We start from the raw sequence: 16173 nt of genomic DNA, 5'->3' as shown, positions 1-16173 counted from the left end.
CTGGGCACTTCTTGTGTCCTCCACTGATAAAAAGAGAGAGCCACTCCAGGAATAAAACAAAACAAAACCCTGTACCACCACCTGTCTTTTCCTTGCCTCCACTTCCTGCTATTGATTTAATCATGATGCATGGAGCTACAGCAGCTATATTAGGACCATGAGGCAACCAGCATCAGGATGAAAAATCAATATGCTGAGAAGAATGGTAAAAAGAGCCTGATCCCTGATGATGTTATTGAGCTACTAAGTGAACTCTAGACCTGCCTCCTTCCGACTTCTGTGAAAGAATAAAATATCTTCATTGCCTAAGTCACTGTTACTTGAGTTTTCCGTTCCTCAGTCCAAATCACACAGTATTTGATGTGTGGTAAGTTCTCAGGTGGAAAAACTCAGAACTTGCATGCGTAAAATTCTCGTATCTTCTTTCTTCTTGAGGGCTTTAGAGACTCTTTCTCTGAAGTCCTGATTTATATTTTTGATCCTATCTTAATTGCTTTCCATTCCACAGGTACTTACTGAGTACATGCTGTATGTCCCATCCTACGCTAGGTGCCACATAAATACAAATGATTCCTGTACCGGGGAACAGGTCCTCAGAGGAGGCAGTGCCCGTGTGTTCAAGGAGAGCAGGAGGTACGCGTGCAGAAAGGGGAAGGGCATTTCGGCATAGGGCCCCTGAGGAAAAAGGCCCAGGGCCTGGAGACGGCAGGGGGTGTTCAGAGAGCAGTGCAGAGTCCAGTGTTGCTGAAACCCCAAAGTTGAGGCCAGGCCGGCAGGAGGTGCTGCTGGGCAGAGATCAGTGATAAGAAAATGCCAGAGTTTTTCTGTTATCATTATTTTCCTCCTGAGTAGTGACCAGAAACCACTTAACAGAATCAGTAATTCTAAGTGTTTGGCCTTTATTTTCCAGTTTCTGGCTATTATCTCTTTCATAGGTTCTAGAATGTAGATCCATATCTTCATTGGCCCACTAGCTCTAACCTGTTGAAATTTATCAACGGATCTGGAGGGTGCATGTGAGAGAACTGCACATGGAAGGCCAGACCCTGATAAGAGACATTGTCGTGGGTGGCATTTTGCACCAAGAGAAGGAGAGGCCGTATGTTTGGCATGAGAAGGAGGTGTGTTGGTGAAGGCTTATAGCAAGAAAGAGCTCCGTTAGATGAGCTTTGCGTTTACAAGAGTGAAAGGCCCTCAACAGCAAGACCCCTGTCTTTGGAAGGTCAGACTCAGATGGCTTGCATTTGATTCCCAGTGAAGAGTAGGTTTCTTCCAAGTAGGAAAAGCAGCTCCTACGGAGGAAAAGACTCTGACCTCCTAATCTCTGTGGAGTCCCAGAATGTAATTGCTGGTAGGGACTTTAGAGGTTGTGTGGTTTAAGCCCCTCATGGCAGAGATCAGGAACTGATGGCCAGGAAGCTTAAAGAACTTAGCAAATTTATTGGCCAAGCTGTGATTTGGACCCAGCAAGTCCAGAGCTCCTGCCTTTATGGCATCTTACGTTGTTTTCTGGAGTGCTCGTAGTTTGGAACACAAGAAAAGTACTGTCTGTATCAAAACACTTTTTTCCATCCCATTTTGAGCTAGCATCTTCCCCACTGGGCCTGCACCCTTTCTCCTAACTCACTTTGAAGAGCTGACAGGATGCAGTGAAAAGAGCTCAGTTGTGTTCAAACAGCCCTAGGTTCAAGGTTCAGCTTCACTATTTAATAGGTGTGTAAGCAAATCACTAACTCCTCTCAGTCTGTGTGGCACTGAGTGAGCATGACTCCCCAAGGTGGAACAGTTTGTGGCACCCTAGGGATTTCCAGTTGGCTCGGGGTGTTTTCTGCCATCCTCCCTGTAGACTCTACCACTTGGCTGCTCTTGGACCATAAATGAGAGAATAAAAAAGGCCTCAGACCAAACACAGGACAGAAATCAGTCAAAAGAAAACTCTTTATTGATTGACTCAGCAAGGCAGGGCTGGCCCCCATCAGCTTCAGCCCAAGTCTTAGCCCATCCACTCCCGTCCACTTCTCCCAGCCTTGAGTTAGTTGTTGGCTACGGTGGTCCGAACCCAGTCCAGAATGGAAGGCACCTTCACGTACACGCCGTACTCGGCCACAGCACAGCTCTTATCAAAGCTCAGGATGCCAGCCGCGTACCAAGTGTCCTGCTCCAGGTCGTGAACAGCAAAGGCGCTGCCAGCGTCGCCATAGCAGGTGTCTTCCTGGTACTTGGTCATGCCCGCACAGAAGGTGTGCTCGTTCAGTATGGGCTGCACCCCTACAGGACTCTTGTGTGTCTTCTTTTCGGGCACCGTGCTGCCTTCATAGTGCATCACACACTTGTTTTGGTCAGCCACGGGCAGCATGACATACTTCAGAAACTCAGAAAACTGGAAGTTGGCATTTCGGCCCCAGCCAGAGACGTAACCCACACGCCCCTCTTCCGCATAATCCTTGGAAGGCAGGCAGATGGGCATCACTCTCTCATTAACAGACACCTTCTGTTTGAGTTTGATGAGCCCGATATCTACCTGGGAGTAGTTAGGGTGGAAAACCACCTTCTCAATCTCCACAGGCTGATTTTTCCCCACATAGAGTCGTAAAGTAGGGGCGATGTCTTTTGCTTTGGCATCTTCCGTATGATTCAAGAAGAGATTTTTAGCCGTGGTCAGCAGCCACTGTTCATTGATCAGTGTGGCCCCTGTGGTGAGATTATGGCGAGAGACCATCTTAGCTTGCCAGGGGAAGCTGCCTTTGGCATCCAGAAATCCACCCAGGATCTGCTGCACCTGATCCACCGGATTCTTGGGCTTTCCGCATACTGTCAAAGGGAGCAAGAAACTCGTGAGCAGAGCTGTGAGAGAGTCTCCCGATCTGGGAAGGAGGGATGAGAAGCATTGGCCATTGCTTCTGTCTAAGCGATCCTTACCCTTTTCTTTCAGAGCTCGAAAGATTTAAATGCTTTGCCCTCACCACCTGCTCATCTCATTTCCAATGTTTACAGTTGAAAACAATTCGGGGTTTTTTGTTTGTTTGTTTGTTTTTTTGCATCATGAAGCAGAGTTCTATTTCCTGCCTTTCCTACTCACAAAAGAAAGAAGTAATGCTGAGAGTTTTGAGCCCTGGCTGATGAATTGTATTATATTTAAACAATTTATCACAACAAAGGAATGTCCAGAATTCCCTGAAATTCATTGAAAGGGCTGGGAGCTGTGAGAATTCATTCTTTGTCAGTAAAGGGGATCTGTAGCAGCACTGGACAGAACTCAGATTGTGCAGATGCAATTAATACAAGGCAGGTTGGCAGTTCCACACCACCAAGAGCAGAAGCAGCTGGGTAAGACCCTCTTATTCCAAGGAGGGAAAAGAGAGAGCAACAGCTCTTCCCAGTCACAAGAAACAGCAGCCCCAGCCCATCTCCAGCTTCCGGTCACACTTCTGTGGATTAAGATTTTATGTCCTCCCTCCACTTGTTCTTCTTGGAGCTTGCTTTACCTTCGAACCAGGGCTCTCTGGGGGGGCTGGCTCTCTGTGTGCATGGGGTCACCTGATCTGGGGGCAGTGTGGACAGTGGATTCAGCCAATGCCCTTCAGGCCCAGATGAGCAAGACCCTTAGTGAGCTCTGTCAAGAGTCATCACCTAACTGCTCCACCTCTGCCTGACCAGTTGTAGCTCCCTGATCCCTCCTCTTGGCTCTTGTGGGCTGAGAGGAAGCCACACAGGCAGGCTGTGCCTCTGCGACCTTCCCCTAGACACTGGCCTGTGCCCTGAACTGCCGGCTCCCACCTGCTTCACATTCGGGAAGCTTCTCTCCAACAGCTTTGTTCGTCCACTGCTTCTCACGGTTTAAGGTGTACACTCCTGAAACAAGGAAAGAAATGAGTCAAAAGAGAAACCGAACTGCACATAGCACAGAATGAGAAGGTATTTAAAGGGAAGAATTAAAAAGATGACGAGGAAGAGGGGGAAGCACCTTGCTGGAAGCCAGGCTCTGGGCACCAGTTCAGCCCAGCAGAACAGACTTGGCCATGGCGGTCACGTGTAGGTAGGGCTCAGGGTTCAAATCCTGACTCCTCCACTTACAGGCTGCCTGAGCCTGGACAACATACTCAACCTGTCTGGGCTTCAGGCTCCTCCTCAGTGAAATGAGAATAAGGATATCTCTTCAGAGGGTGCTGGAAAGACTAAGTGAGCAAATAAATATAAAGCACTTAGGATAGTGCCGGGACCGTAGAAGTCTCTAGATGAGGGCTACCTATTGTTGTCTTCATTTGTTCTTTTACCACAGCTCCTGAAACAGTGGGCTCCATGGCATTGCCCCCCCTGAACAGAAGGGAAAGCTTGGGGCTGAGAAAAGCGAGTGTGCCTGAAGGACCACAGCTACTGGTCACAAAACCCTCATTAGAATTGAAATCTGGCTCTAAGGAGGACATGTGAACTTCCTGGCCAGCCACGCCAGCCCCATTCACCATGGAAATGTCTGGGCAGGGGTGTGTGTAGAGCGCAGCGACACTGTGTAGGTCTTACCGTCCCCCTCGGTGCGCAGTTGGTAGAACTGCTTGCACTGATAGCGAACCGAGTGCTCCACGTAGCCGTTTGCAATCTCAGGGGGCTTTGGGCAGCCATCATCTGCAAAGAAACAGAAGCCGGAAGCGGAGGTTAACATTCAGCAATTGCTGCCTGAGACCCATGAAAAGCCAGCCTAGAGGAAGCTGCTCTGCACATCAACCTCCTTTCACCGCAAATGGAAGCCAAGGACAAGGCAGTCTCCTCTCATTCGGGCAGGATCCCCAGTGTTCTTCGTGGTACTGAAAGCCCCGAGATGAGGATGAGAAGGGGGAACAGGCTGATCCCAAACAGTGCAGGTCTAATAGGGTCAAAGTAGGATGCTGGGGATGCACAGTTCCTGCCCGAACCGCAAGACCCACCTGTCATGTCTGTGGCATCATTGTTCAAGTCCACTGCGAAAAGCTGTCCCCAGAGCAGGAGGGCAACAACAGCTCCCAGGGCGCTGCAGAGAGAATGCAGGAAGGAGTGCAAAGCTGATCTCTCTGCTTTGCGCGCACGCTCACACACACACACACACACACACACAAACGCACACGCATCTCCCATTAAGCAGCCAGAAAAGAAAGTACGTGTGTGGAAGGGTTAGAACCAAGAAACTGCCCCACCCACCCACAAACACACTTAGCAGCTTCTGAGCACACCCAGCTCCCACACGCTCCGTGATGCCGGGAATTCTACATAAGCTTCAGAGAAGGATCGCCAAGACAGGAAGGCACATAGGTACATGGACCTCAATTTCTGGCTGCGTTCAGGAAACATTAAACTGGCAATAATATATGAGCTCTGCAACAAAGAGAAACATCCTCCGGGCAGCCCTCATGTGCTGGGCTACAAAGATACTGCTAATGTGAATAACTCTGAAGATAAGGAACATAAGGCTTATCGTGCTATTCTCTCTACTTTTTGAAATTTTCCATAATAAAAGGTTTTTTAAATATATAATTTTAAAACATTTATGAAAATTTGCCTTGAGGGAATGGTAAATCAAATCCCAAAATGCCAAAAGATCACCTGGAAGAGAAGTAGCTTCCCGAAAGCAGGAGGGCAGCGTTGGGCGTCGGTGCACAAGCCCCGCTCACCCCTTAACCATCTCACTGACGGAGAGCAACCAGTCCAGGATTGCTTGGTTATATTAAGTTTCTGGTCTTATTATTTCAACATTTCAAAACGCCTTTTTACTTTTGATAAGCTCTAAGTGCCTTAATTGTGTCATACAAATGTTTCTCTTGATCTTTCTTATTATACATTTTTAAAAAGGAAAAAATCTGCTAATGAATATATTCAAGATGCCAGGAGCTGCTGGTGTCCCCTATAAAGATAAAAACTTCATAACCCCGAGGAAGAGGACGCTCCTTAGAGTAAATCACATCTCCTGGGGAAGACAGCACTGTCTGAAAGCACTGTCTTTTATGGATACAGAAAAGAAGATTTAACGCACTAAACCCTTTACTTCATGTAATTTAGCCCAGCTGCCCTGATTCTTTGTTATATTTCTGCATCTTTACCAATGAACACAAAGAAGGAGGAAACAGAGAACCAGAGAGAGGGGAGGAGGGAAAGGTATAGACCCACCTCATCTTGGTCTGTCTCGCTTTGGGAAGAGCAGTGCTGTGCTGCTCCTTTTATGCCGCCAGGATCTCACCTCGCCCCCTTCTCGATGTTGTAATTCCTGTGTCTACAAAACTTTGGCCTTGTTAAGGTTACTGGCATATTCCAGTAACAAAACCACAAACAACACCCCTGTGAAGAGCTGAGCTCTTGCTTCACACTTCATTTTCCCATGTTGTTCTTTTACAACCCCCAGAGAAACCTGGCAACTTCATGACACCATGTACCTGCCAAAGTCCTTCCCGAAATCAGCAACTGGGCAGGGCGGGGCAGGGGGGTGAGAAGGAACCATCAATCTTTCTCTATATTTTGGAGGATTTTCATGCTGAAAAAGGGCTTACTTAGAGTTATTTCAAACCCCTTATAGACACTCCTGCAACCTAGCTTAGATGGGGTCTAACGAAAGCACTTCCTTTTCACAATAATTTTCTCCACCCTGTGTGTGGACATCTCGCTATTGCTTAAAAGCTCTCCAACCTGAAATCAGTAAAACGTGTTTATTGTGTTTTCTCTGGTTGCTTTTGCAAGAAATCACACAGAGTAGTTAAAGCTGTGGTGTAAACTGACACAGACCATTCTCAATGGCAGAGGTTCCCATGGTGTTTAGTACGGTGATTAGTCCAAAGAGGCAGATGAGAAAAATCAATGTTTCAATCAAATGTCTGCACCTGTGTGTATCTGAGGTACTATTCAAATGAAAATTCATAGCAACTCAATGAAAGATTGTTTTATTCATTAAAAAAGATTAGTAGTCCTTAGAGTGTACAAAGGAGTCACTTTGGGATAGTCATGGTGGCACTGATATAATAGCAAAATAACTGGAAACAACACAAATGCCCCTCAGTTTGTGGACATTTAGGGGGATGGGTAATGTATGGTATATTCATATTCTGGAATATTATACATCCATGAAAATGAATAAATTATGCAAGAACATGGATAATCTTATAGACATTATTTTGAAAGAAAATCTCCTTGACGTATCACAATTTACTTTAAATTAGTGCCTTTACCACTTTTCAGATAATACAAGAACTTTGCAATAATTTAATTCTCTTTACCTTTTCCCATCCTTTATGCTATTATAGTCATACATTTTACATCTACATATTAAAACTTCCATGAACACTTTTTTAAAAACACTTTCTATCAGGTGGGTATGAGATAACTTGAAGTGCAAGTAAATTAAAGCCAAGGAGACCAATTCAGTATTGTGGAAATTAAAAGGAAAGGACGAATTCAGGAGAAAAACGGGCATCTCAGAATTGACGCAATAGTGAGGACACGAGTACGTGAGCAGCCACGGAACGAGAATCTCTGGATCTTCCCAGGAGTGTACGTGACCTTAGAACAGAATGGAGAGTGGAATATTGAATTTGGAACAGCACATATTGTTCAAAATTGCAATTTATCTTGATAAGAAAATTAAACAAAGACGTTCCCGTTATTTCTCCTCTTCCTAGAACATGCCTTTTCCTCAATCACAAGGCACCAGGGACTACAATGTCCTGCTGTGCCCAGAACATGGGCATTGGTTCCCAGCCACGCTTCCTTAGTGCCGACAATCCTCTGCTTGAAAACTGAGCCACTGGCAGACACACATACTGACATTTTGTACCATACATATTGATATTTTAAGCTTTTTTAAAAGCTACTCAAAAGTAGCGTGAACCCTGACACTGTAAATGAGTAACTTCCACGATCCAGGCTGCGAAGTCAATTATTATCTTCAGACCAGCTTCCTGTCAGCAATGACATCCAACCAAAGATGGTGAACGAACACAGTTCAAAACTTCCAATGAAATCTACCTCCCCCGGTATGAAACTAGTCAGATGCCAAAGGCATTAGGATATTAGTGTTAAGTGTAAAAACTGACTGTATATTTAGAAGAATGCATATCAACGCTTCTCAGTTTCTTCAGCCTACTTTTATGGGACATCTATTCTCCTAGGTCCCAGGAAACAAGGTAGGACCTTGTTGGGGTGTGTTTGTTCACCTTTATCACTGTACCCCGCAATGCCTGGCACACAACGCATGCCCAGTTCAGTTCGCTCAGTGCAATGGACAAAAACCACAGCGTCTGCCCTCACAGAGCTCAGAGTGGGGGGAGAAATAAACACTGTAACAAGATTAAGTGCTGCCTGTCACACCCATTTCTATATGCAATAGAGAATGTCCAGCCCCCAGAGGCATGAAAGCTGCCAGCAGAGCCAGTCCTACAAGTACTTTAGAAGAAAAGCCAATCAACTTGTGATACTAACGGTAACATTTTTGTAAGAGTTCTTGCTATGTGCCAGGCACCATTCTGTGAGCTTTGTGTGTAATTACTCATTTTAATTTTTCAACAACGCATAACCAATGGGTTCTTTTATTATCTAACAACCCTGTTTTTACAGATGGGCACAGAGAGGATAAGGAAGTCAAGGTAACACAGCTAGGAAGTATTAAGAGAAGAGACAGGGTTCAAACCCAGGCCAAACCCTTTACCACCCTGGGGGTGATGAACTTTACAGGGTTTTCAAAGGCCTTTCACATAATCAGCCTCAAGTTCTTACCATCAGAGCCACGTTTCAGAGTCAACTAGAGACAGATCTTTCACTGGGTTAAGGTGTTACTTACCTGGAAGGGATAATAAACTGCTAGCTAACCACATCAGCCAGGCTAGGGGTATCCCCTCTAAGTGGCTACAGAAGCGCATTAAGACTCTGTGTATCAGATTTAAACTGGGACCAAGGCAGTGATGCCCAGCAAAGAGGATGAGGAAGACCTTACAGCACTGGCACCCAAAGCTGGAGGAGCCTGAGGTTGAGAAGAGGTTGAGGCTCTTTCCAAGCACAAGCCCCTGAGCGGGCCCTCAGGCACACGAAGCAGAGGCTAGTGAGAAGCAGGCAAAGACCGCGTGGGCCGTAGCTGGGAAACACATTAGGAAATAGACCAAGGAAACTGCCTGACAGAGCATTTGGGCAACGGAGTCCCCTGGGCACCAGCCAGGTGCTGGGAAGAATTGAACCATCCACCCCTGTCTCATGACAGATCTCTCTAAAAGGAATGATATTAAAATGAGACTATGCTTTTGAGCAGTCAGTACAAAAAAAAAAAAAAAAAATCAGGGCATTGCGTAAACTTGCTAAGCCCTGAAGTGAATCCCTTCTCCACTAAGAAGGCACTGGGATCCTTCCTTTGTTGTAGGGTGTGATCCACTGGATTCTACAGTCGTATTTGTGTGTCTTTTCTGAGACAGATGCTGGAAAACTCAGTTATCTTCAGCCTCAACACATTAGCACAGCCGCTGGCAAAAGGTAGGATCTCAGTAAATGATTGTTTGAAAGAATAAGTAAAAGAACAAATGAATCTGGGTCAATACTATTCACACACATACATATGTATGTGTAAATAAATATATATTTGTATGTGTGTGTTTATTTTTCAATGACTATAATAGAGTCTCAAATAAAAGTAAAATTCTAGCCTAACCAGGGTGACTTCTTATAGGTTACCAGACCCAGAATTCATACTTTTTGCTCTGTTGAGGTAGGAAGATGTCACTAGATCCACTAAGAAGTGCAAATTCCACGCCTATAGTCCTAGCTGCTTGAACTGCTGGGGCAGGAGGATCCCTTGAGCCCAGGAATTTGAGGTTACGGTGAGCTATGATCTCACCACTGCACTCCAGCCTGGATGACAGAGCGAGACTCTATCTCAAAATAAATAAATAAGTAAAAATAAACAACTTCAAATTCAGCGACCACGAGAACAGTCGAAGGTCAGAAGCTGGCCAGCTTCTCAAATAACCAAGGCAGTGCCAAGGTTACCACTCGAGAGAATGTCTTCCGCGTGCCTGGGGCAGGAAGGAGACGTGCTGACCCTGTGCACACAGCTTTGTTCCTGTACCCACCGGGTCAAGTGATTAACAGGACAGCAGGTCATGCAGCCAGCAGCACTTCACAGGCTGTAACTCCTCTTTTCCCTGTGGGACACTCTCCAAATGGAGTCTTCAACACTCAGGAAACCTCTCCTTGGCTGGCAGGAATGCAAGGAGTGCAAATGTTCGTAGTGTTTCCTCTCCCGAAGGCCCTGCCCTTGGCAGCCTCGCCCTTGTGTTGCTGCCCAGGTATTTCGCAAGTTCCAGGTCATTCCCACTTTGCTCCTGCACACTGCCCTGTCCCCTTACACGTGACAAGCCACACTGACTTCATTTCCCACATGTCTAACCACAAGGTTCTTACAGAGTTTTTCCCTCACTGCCAAGACTCACTCAACATAATAGGAGGCCAAGAGTGGAGGGTAGGAAACATTATAGTCTGAGAACGTTCCATGGTATGCTGGCACCAGAGGTCTGCAGACGGTGAAAATCACTGTTTATCTCCTCTGCAAGATCTTGATTAACGGGAGAAAAGGATTTGTGTGACACGTCTTGGGTGCAGCAACTCTGGTGTGCTTTTTGGTACTTTTTGGTATGAATGTTCATATTGTTTGATCTCTTTTCCTCCCAGAAATAGTCTTTTCTTTTGTCTTTGTCTTTCTGTGGTGTTGTCATCAAAAGGGTACCATAGGGTAGGACACGGGCCTGACACTCCTATAAGCCACTTTTTCAAGCTGGCCCTGCAGATGGGTCAGTTTGCAGTTCTGATCAGCACGTTTTTTGTTCTGAACATGCCAGGTTCTCAGGGGAGTTTGTCTTAAGAAGTCCCATCCCTATGGGGCTTTCCTCATCTCAACCCTTGTTGCCTGGTTAGTCCTGGGAAGTCCAATCCCTGCAGGGCCTACCCCGTGTAACAGATTAGCAGGTCTGTGACTGGCAGCCCCGCCCCACCCCCCAAACCTAACACTCTCCTTAATTAACTGTGGCCACAAGAGTCTTTTGGCATTTTAACCTCTTCCTGGGAGTGGATTTTTTTGTAGGGGGAGTATCTTTGGGATTGCCTCATCTATGCCCTCCCCAGGAAACACCTCTTTCTTAACCGGTAAAAAATTATTCTAAACCTGGAATATTATGTCCTGGACTTTCCATAAAGAGGCTATTGCACTGAGGCAGTGTGGAAATAGGTACACCATTGAAAATTCTGATTGTCAGTGCCAGAAGATATATCCTTTAAATTAGACTTCTAAATTTAAAAAACATTGTAGAGATCTCTCATTTCAAACATTGCCTTATTTGTATTTATGAAAAGATTAAGTTTTAAAAAGACATAATAATGTTAGAGCTAGCTCAAACTACCTACTTTAGACCTCCTGAAGAACTCAAGAAGAGGGCATCCTACCCTGTGGCCTAGGGGTTAAGATTCTGTGCTCTCATGGCTGTGTCCCCAGTTCAATTCCCAGTCCAGATGCCAGTTCCATTTCTTTTAAATTATTTGCCTCACTCTTGACCTTTCATGGTGCCCATTTGTTATTGATCCTTTTTCCCTTCCATGGACAGCCTTTGATGTCCTGTCTTTTTTCATCTGTGGGACATACGGGGCTTTTGGACCTTTACTGCACAGGCGCCCAGCTGAGAAGCCGAGACCCTGGGAAACATGGCCGGACAGAAATGTACGTTGTACTCCATTAGCAGCTATGGGGACTTTTCTTTCTTTGAGCTGTTTTTGAGATGTTCTGGATCTTGTGAGGACTGCTTTGCGCCTCTTTGCAGATAACCTAGTTTGTTCTTGGCTAAGTCATAACCTTGGTTACAATGGCTTTGATAACAGAAAAAGACCCAAATTCGGTAAAATAATTTAAAGAGGTTTATTCTGACCTGAATGTGTGTGACCGGCCTGGAGCACATGACCTCAAGAGGTCCGGAGAAAATGTGCCCACAGTAGCTGGGTTACAGTCTGGTTTTATGCATTCATGCAAAAAATAATAATAAATTAACAAAATAAATAAATATACATTCATGGAGATAGGAGTTACATGTAAGACCCTAAGTCAATACGTGGAGGGCATACACTGGTTTGGCCCAAAAAGGCAGGAAATCTCTAAGTGCAGGACAAGGCTTAAAGGTTATCAGTAGGTTTAAAGATTCATTGATTTGTGATTGGTTTAAAGAAATGAAGCTTTGTCTAAAGGCTTGGAATGTTTTAAGTTAAGATAGGGAAGTCTGTTAATAAGGAACAAGCCACACTGGTCATATGTACCAGACATACGAGGGCTGTCTGGAAAGTATCCAGCCCCTGTTACTATAACAAGAACATAGTACATGGCTGGATACTTTCGGACAGCCCTAGTATATACAGGCTCAAGTGATCTGCTAAGTAAATTGATAACCTGCAGGTGTGATTTAAGCTTGGTTGGGTTTTTTTTGCTTTTTTTTTTGTTTGTTTTTTTCTTGAGATGGTCTCACTCTGTCGCCCAGGGTGGAGTACAGTGACATCATTGTAGTTCACTGCAGCCTCCAACTCCTGGGCTCCAGTGAGCCTCCTGGTCCAGACAGGTAGCCATGGTGAGGACTGAGGACATGTCCTCAGCACCTGGACCACAAGCTGCAAAGGCAAGCCAAGCCCAATGTGGCCCCCTCCTCCCAGGCCCAGCACTGGGTCCTCCAGGCATTGTCTTCACAACTTCATCCTCCATCCTGAGCTCTATGCCCACATGTAAATTCAGGACCCAGACAAGCCCTGTCCTTGGTTGCCACATGGGTACCTGAGACTGGAGACAACTGAAAGACTTAGGAAGGGTACCTGTGTCATAGTTTCAAAATTCTTTTCAGTAATTTAAAATCTTAAATCATGCTATGTTAAGTTCAATAATTAGATAAGCATAGAGTATCTGAGTCATTTACATGGCATGAAAAACCTAAATATATTTAGATCTGTTAAAAAACAAAAAAGTTGAGGAAACAAATCTTACTGAAAAATTTTAAAATGGTTTTCACCTACAAATACAGATATAAAACAGTTCAGAATTACTTCCTAAGTTCTTCACTGGAAATTACAGTAAGAGTTAGAATTATGATTAACACATATATAATTAAAACTACTAGATATAAGAGAAACAATCCTATATACAGACTATGTAAAGAAAGATTTGTTTTTCATTTAAAAAAAGTTTAAAAGAGACAAATTTTTTTTCTTTTACATGAGAAAGAACTGTGTGTGGTCAAAATGATGAGGAGAAAGAAAAGTAAATTTTTGTCCTAAGAGAGAATATAAAAAAAAATGTATAGAACAAAACTGAAGGTTTAAACACATTGTAGGTTTGTAGAAGATTACTCTTGTGAAAGAAATTTTGTGTGTGATCAAAATTTTTGGCTAAAATTAAAAGAAAATTATGTATAAGTTTTTCTGAAAATTGAACATTAATATCAAACCACACTGATGCAAGGCCAGAGTCTGGGCCCATTTCAGAACAACAAGGTTTTTTTTGAAGCATTCATCTGCTCTTCAATAAAAAAAAAATGATAAAAGGTTTTTCTTTACCTTTTAGGTAACCCGCCTAGGAAACAGACTCCACTTTGTGTTTCATCAAGGTAATTTCTTGTGTTTTGTGCCTCAGAAATCTTTTGTCACTTTGACGTTATTATATAGAAACCTACGATCCTATTTTTTGATCAAGCATTTTAAATCTTTGATATTTGACAGACTTCCCAAAATTAAATTTCAAGTTCTAAAATCAAATCTTTTTGACCTGAACTAACTTGGACATAAAAAGAACCCCTGGAAGTCCACTAGAGACATACTGGGCTTGTTTGGTATGTTAAAATCATACCAGAAGCACTGTCAAATTTTTATAAAGTGCTGGCCATCTCTTATAGAAGAAAAACAAGAAAAAAAAATTTTAAAAGTTGGTGTTTAACGTTGAGTTATATTTATATAAATGTATTACTAATATGTGTTCTAAAATTGTATGATATTCCCAAATTCCACTATATCTTGTTATATGTTACCAGTCATAATTATGGTTATTATGTTAAATTGTTGTATATCACAGAAATAACCAAATTTCCTTGTCAGTTGAATTTTTTTCAACCATGACTACTCTACATTTTTTTTTGTCATCAAGTTATTTTCTTAAATCCTTCTCAGGTTAGGCCTAAGCCCCTGGATCCTCCTCAGAACTGTTCTGTCCAGCTGGGCATGGCGGCTGATGCCTGTAGTCCCAGCTACTCAGCAGGCTGAGGGCGGGAGAATCACTTGAGCCTACAAGTTTGAGACCCTGTCTCTAAAAAATTAAAAAATTAGTCGGCTGTGGTGGCACACACCTGTAGTCCCAGCTACTTGGGAGGCTGAAGCAGGAGGATCACTTGAGCCTAGGAGTTTGAGGCTACCTTGAGGTATGATCATGCCACTGCACTCTAGCCTGAGCAACCATCTTTAAAAAAAAAAAAATTGTTCTTGTCTGCTTTAACAAATGTCTTACCAGTTCTCCAACCTATACTGCATGACACTTCTGAGTCTTATCCATAGACTTAACCTCTACCACCGAACATCAATGAGGGACATTGATAAAAATCTAAAAGGTGCCTGCCTGCCTTTGCCACTCTGCTTGGTCTGAGTTGTTCAATTGCCCATAAGTTTCTTAGCCACATGAGTCCCACTGAGGGACCAGATGGATGTGGGGCAGGTAGCCACACCACCCTGGCAATGTAAGGAGTAAGATAACTTCTTACTCTGATGCTCAAGAGAGAGACTGCCTACAGCAGGTTTTGACCAAAAAGTGAAATGTCAAATTATGCCCCCAGCTGACAAAGATGGACTCCTGTGCTCGCTTCGGCAGCGCCTACACTAAGACTGGAACGATACACGGAAGATTAGCATGGCCCCTGCACAAAGCTGACATGCAAATTCGTGAAGCGTTCCGTATTTAAAAAAAGAAAAGATGGACTCCTGTGGCTCTGAAGTTAAAAGCCCATCCAAGAGGCCATGCAGGGTGAGGGTACAGTCACACTCTCTGTGCCCTTGGAAAGTGTTGCGAAACCTGTTTTTCTGCAACCAAGTCAAAGAACAGTTCTTGAACACAACTACAGCTGGAAATTCCCCAACTGACCACCAGAAGACCACCTGAAACCAGCCAATGAAGAGACACTGGTGGTTTGGGGGCTCAAAGTTCATCTGATCAAGACTCTCAATTCCACCATTGGAGGAAATGTTCCTCACTGCCCTGGTTCCCCTCCCTTGCCCTGCGGTTTTTGCCTTTGTAATCTTCTACTTACCGACCCCTCCTAGGTGGGCACTTTCATTTTGCACCAAAAGCTACATCTCCCCAATGTACAGATTGCTTTCAGAAAATAAAGTTCTCCGTTTTGCCTCTGCAAATCTCATGGTCTTTTGTTAACTGTGTGGGCCTAAATTGGAAGCCCTAATTCACACTGGCCACAAACCAGTTTTAATGACTGGCACAATATTAGCTCATGTTTAAAAAATTGGAGATGTCATATAAAACATGCAGATTTCTGCCTTCTCTTATCAAGTTAGAAGCTGGCTGGCCCTCCTGGGTAGCACACCACATGGGGACAGAGAGCAGGGTCCTCTTCCAGATGGAGCCCATGCCCCCTAGCTGCCGCTGAGAGCAGAAACAAGTGAACCCTCAGTATCCTGCAAACTTGATTTTCCTGCCAAGAGGCACTGAGTGAGCACCACCAGGAACCTATTGAGCTAGCAAGTTACACCCTCGGCCTCCAAGGTGGAATTGAGCAAATCGTCTCCACTCTGCATTTCAGTTTCACGTCCTTGAGACCACCATTCTAATGGATGTTTTCCTGGTCGGGTCTTCGTAGGTAACTGAACACAGAAGTATTGGCTACAGAACCTAACCCAGAAGCAGCCTATCAGAAAGTCAGCAGGGAAATAGATTCTCTTAAAACACCGAGTGTGTGTGACTTGATGTGCCGACCCCTTTGGAGGAAACTGCTGCGTGAAGAACTCCAGCCCTTTCTGGTGCAGAGCTGAGCCTACTGCAGGCCCCACCAGGGGGAGGAAAGGTGGGCAGGGTCACCTGAGACAAGTGGGAATGAGTGAACCCAGCAGAAACTATGCCCCTTCTGTTGTCCTGCCGTGTCCGATTTTAGCCTTATGCACACACAT

At 44.5% G+C, this 16173-nt stretch overlaps 1 protein-coding gene, 1 long non-coding RNA gene and 1 other non-coding gene across 3 annotated transcripts; 2 read left to right on the top strand and 1 right to left on the bottom strand.

The window, feature by feature from the left end:
• Positions 1-1920: 1920 nt before the first annotated feature.
• LOC123624999 (haptoglobin) lies at positions 1921-6168 on the bottom strand. The gene is made up of 5 exons (XM_045533177.1): positions 6133-6168; positions 4920-5002; positions 4519-4620; positions 3778-3852; positions 1921-2811 (listed from the first exon to the last, which is right to left on the bottom strand). The coding sequence occupies exons 1-5, from the start codon at positions 6135-6137 to the stop codon at positions 2033-2035; spliced, it is 1044 nt and encodes a 347-aa protein (XP_045389133.1). The 5' UTR covers positions 6138-6168; the 3' UTR covers positions 1921-2032.
• Positions 6169-10444: 4276 nt separating this feature from the next.
• On the top strand, positions 10445-15396 carry LOC123624998. The gene is made up of 4 exons (XR_006730331.1): positions 10445-10623; positions 11589-11701; positions 13577-13619; positions 14832-15396. It is a non-coding gene; the product is annotated as an uncharacterized LOC123624998 (long non-coding RNA).
• On the top strand, positions 14851-14957 carry LOC123625575. Its single transcript, XR_006730580.1, has one exon. It is a non-coding gene; the product is annotated as a U6 spliceosomal RNA (small nuclear RNA).
• Positions 15397-16173: the final 777 nt, after the last annotated feature.

This window comes from Lemur catta, chromosome 20 (assembly GCF_020740605.2).
Source record: "Lemur catta isolate mLemCat1 chromosome 20, mLemCat1.pri, whole genome shotgun sequence".
Taxonomy (NCBI): domain Eukaryota; kingdom Metazoa; phylum Chordata; class Mammalia; order Primates; family Lemuridae; genus Lemur; species Lemur catta.
This window is presented reverse-complemented; position numbering and strand designations above follow the sequence as displayed.

Coding starts and splice junctions, on each gene's coding strand:
- LOC123624999 (XM_045533177.1), bottom strand. Junction 4,621..4,919: donor TGATGCCACAGACATGACAG/GTGGGTCTTGCG, acceptor GTTTCTTTGCAG/ATGATGGCTGCCCAAAGCCC. Junction 2,812..3,777: donor GCTTCCCGAATGTGAAGCAG/GTGGGAGCCGGC, acceptor TCCCTTTGACAG/TATGCGGAAAGCCCAAGAAT.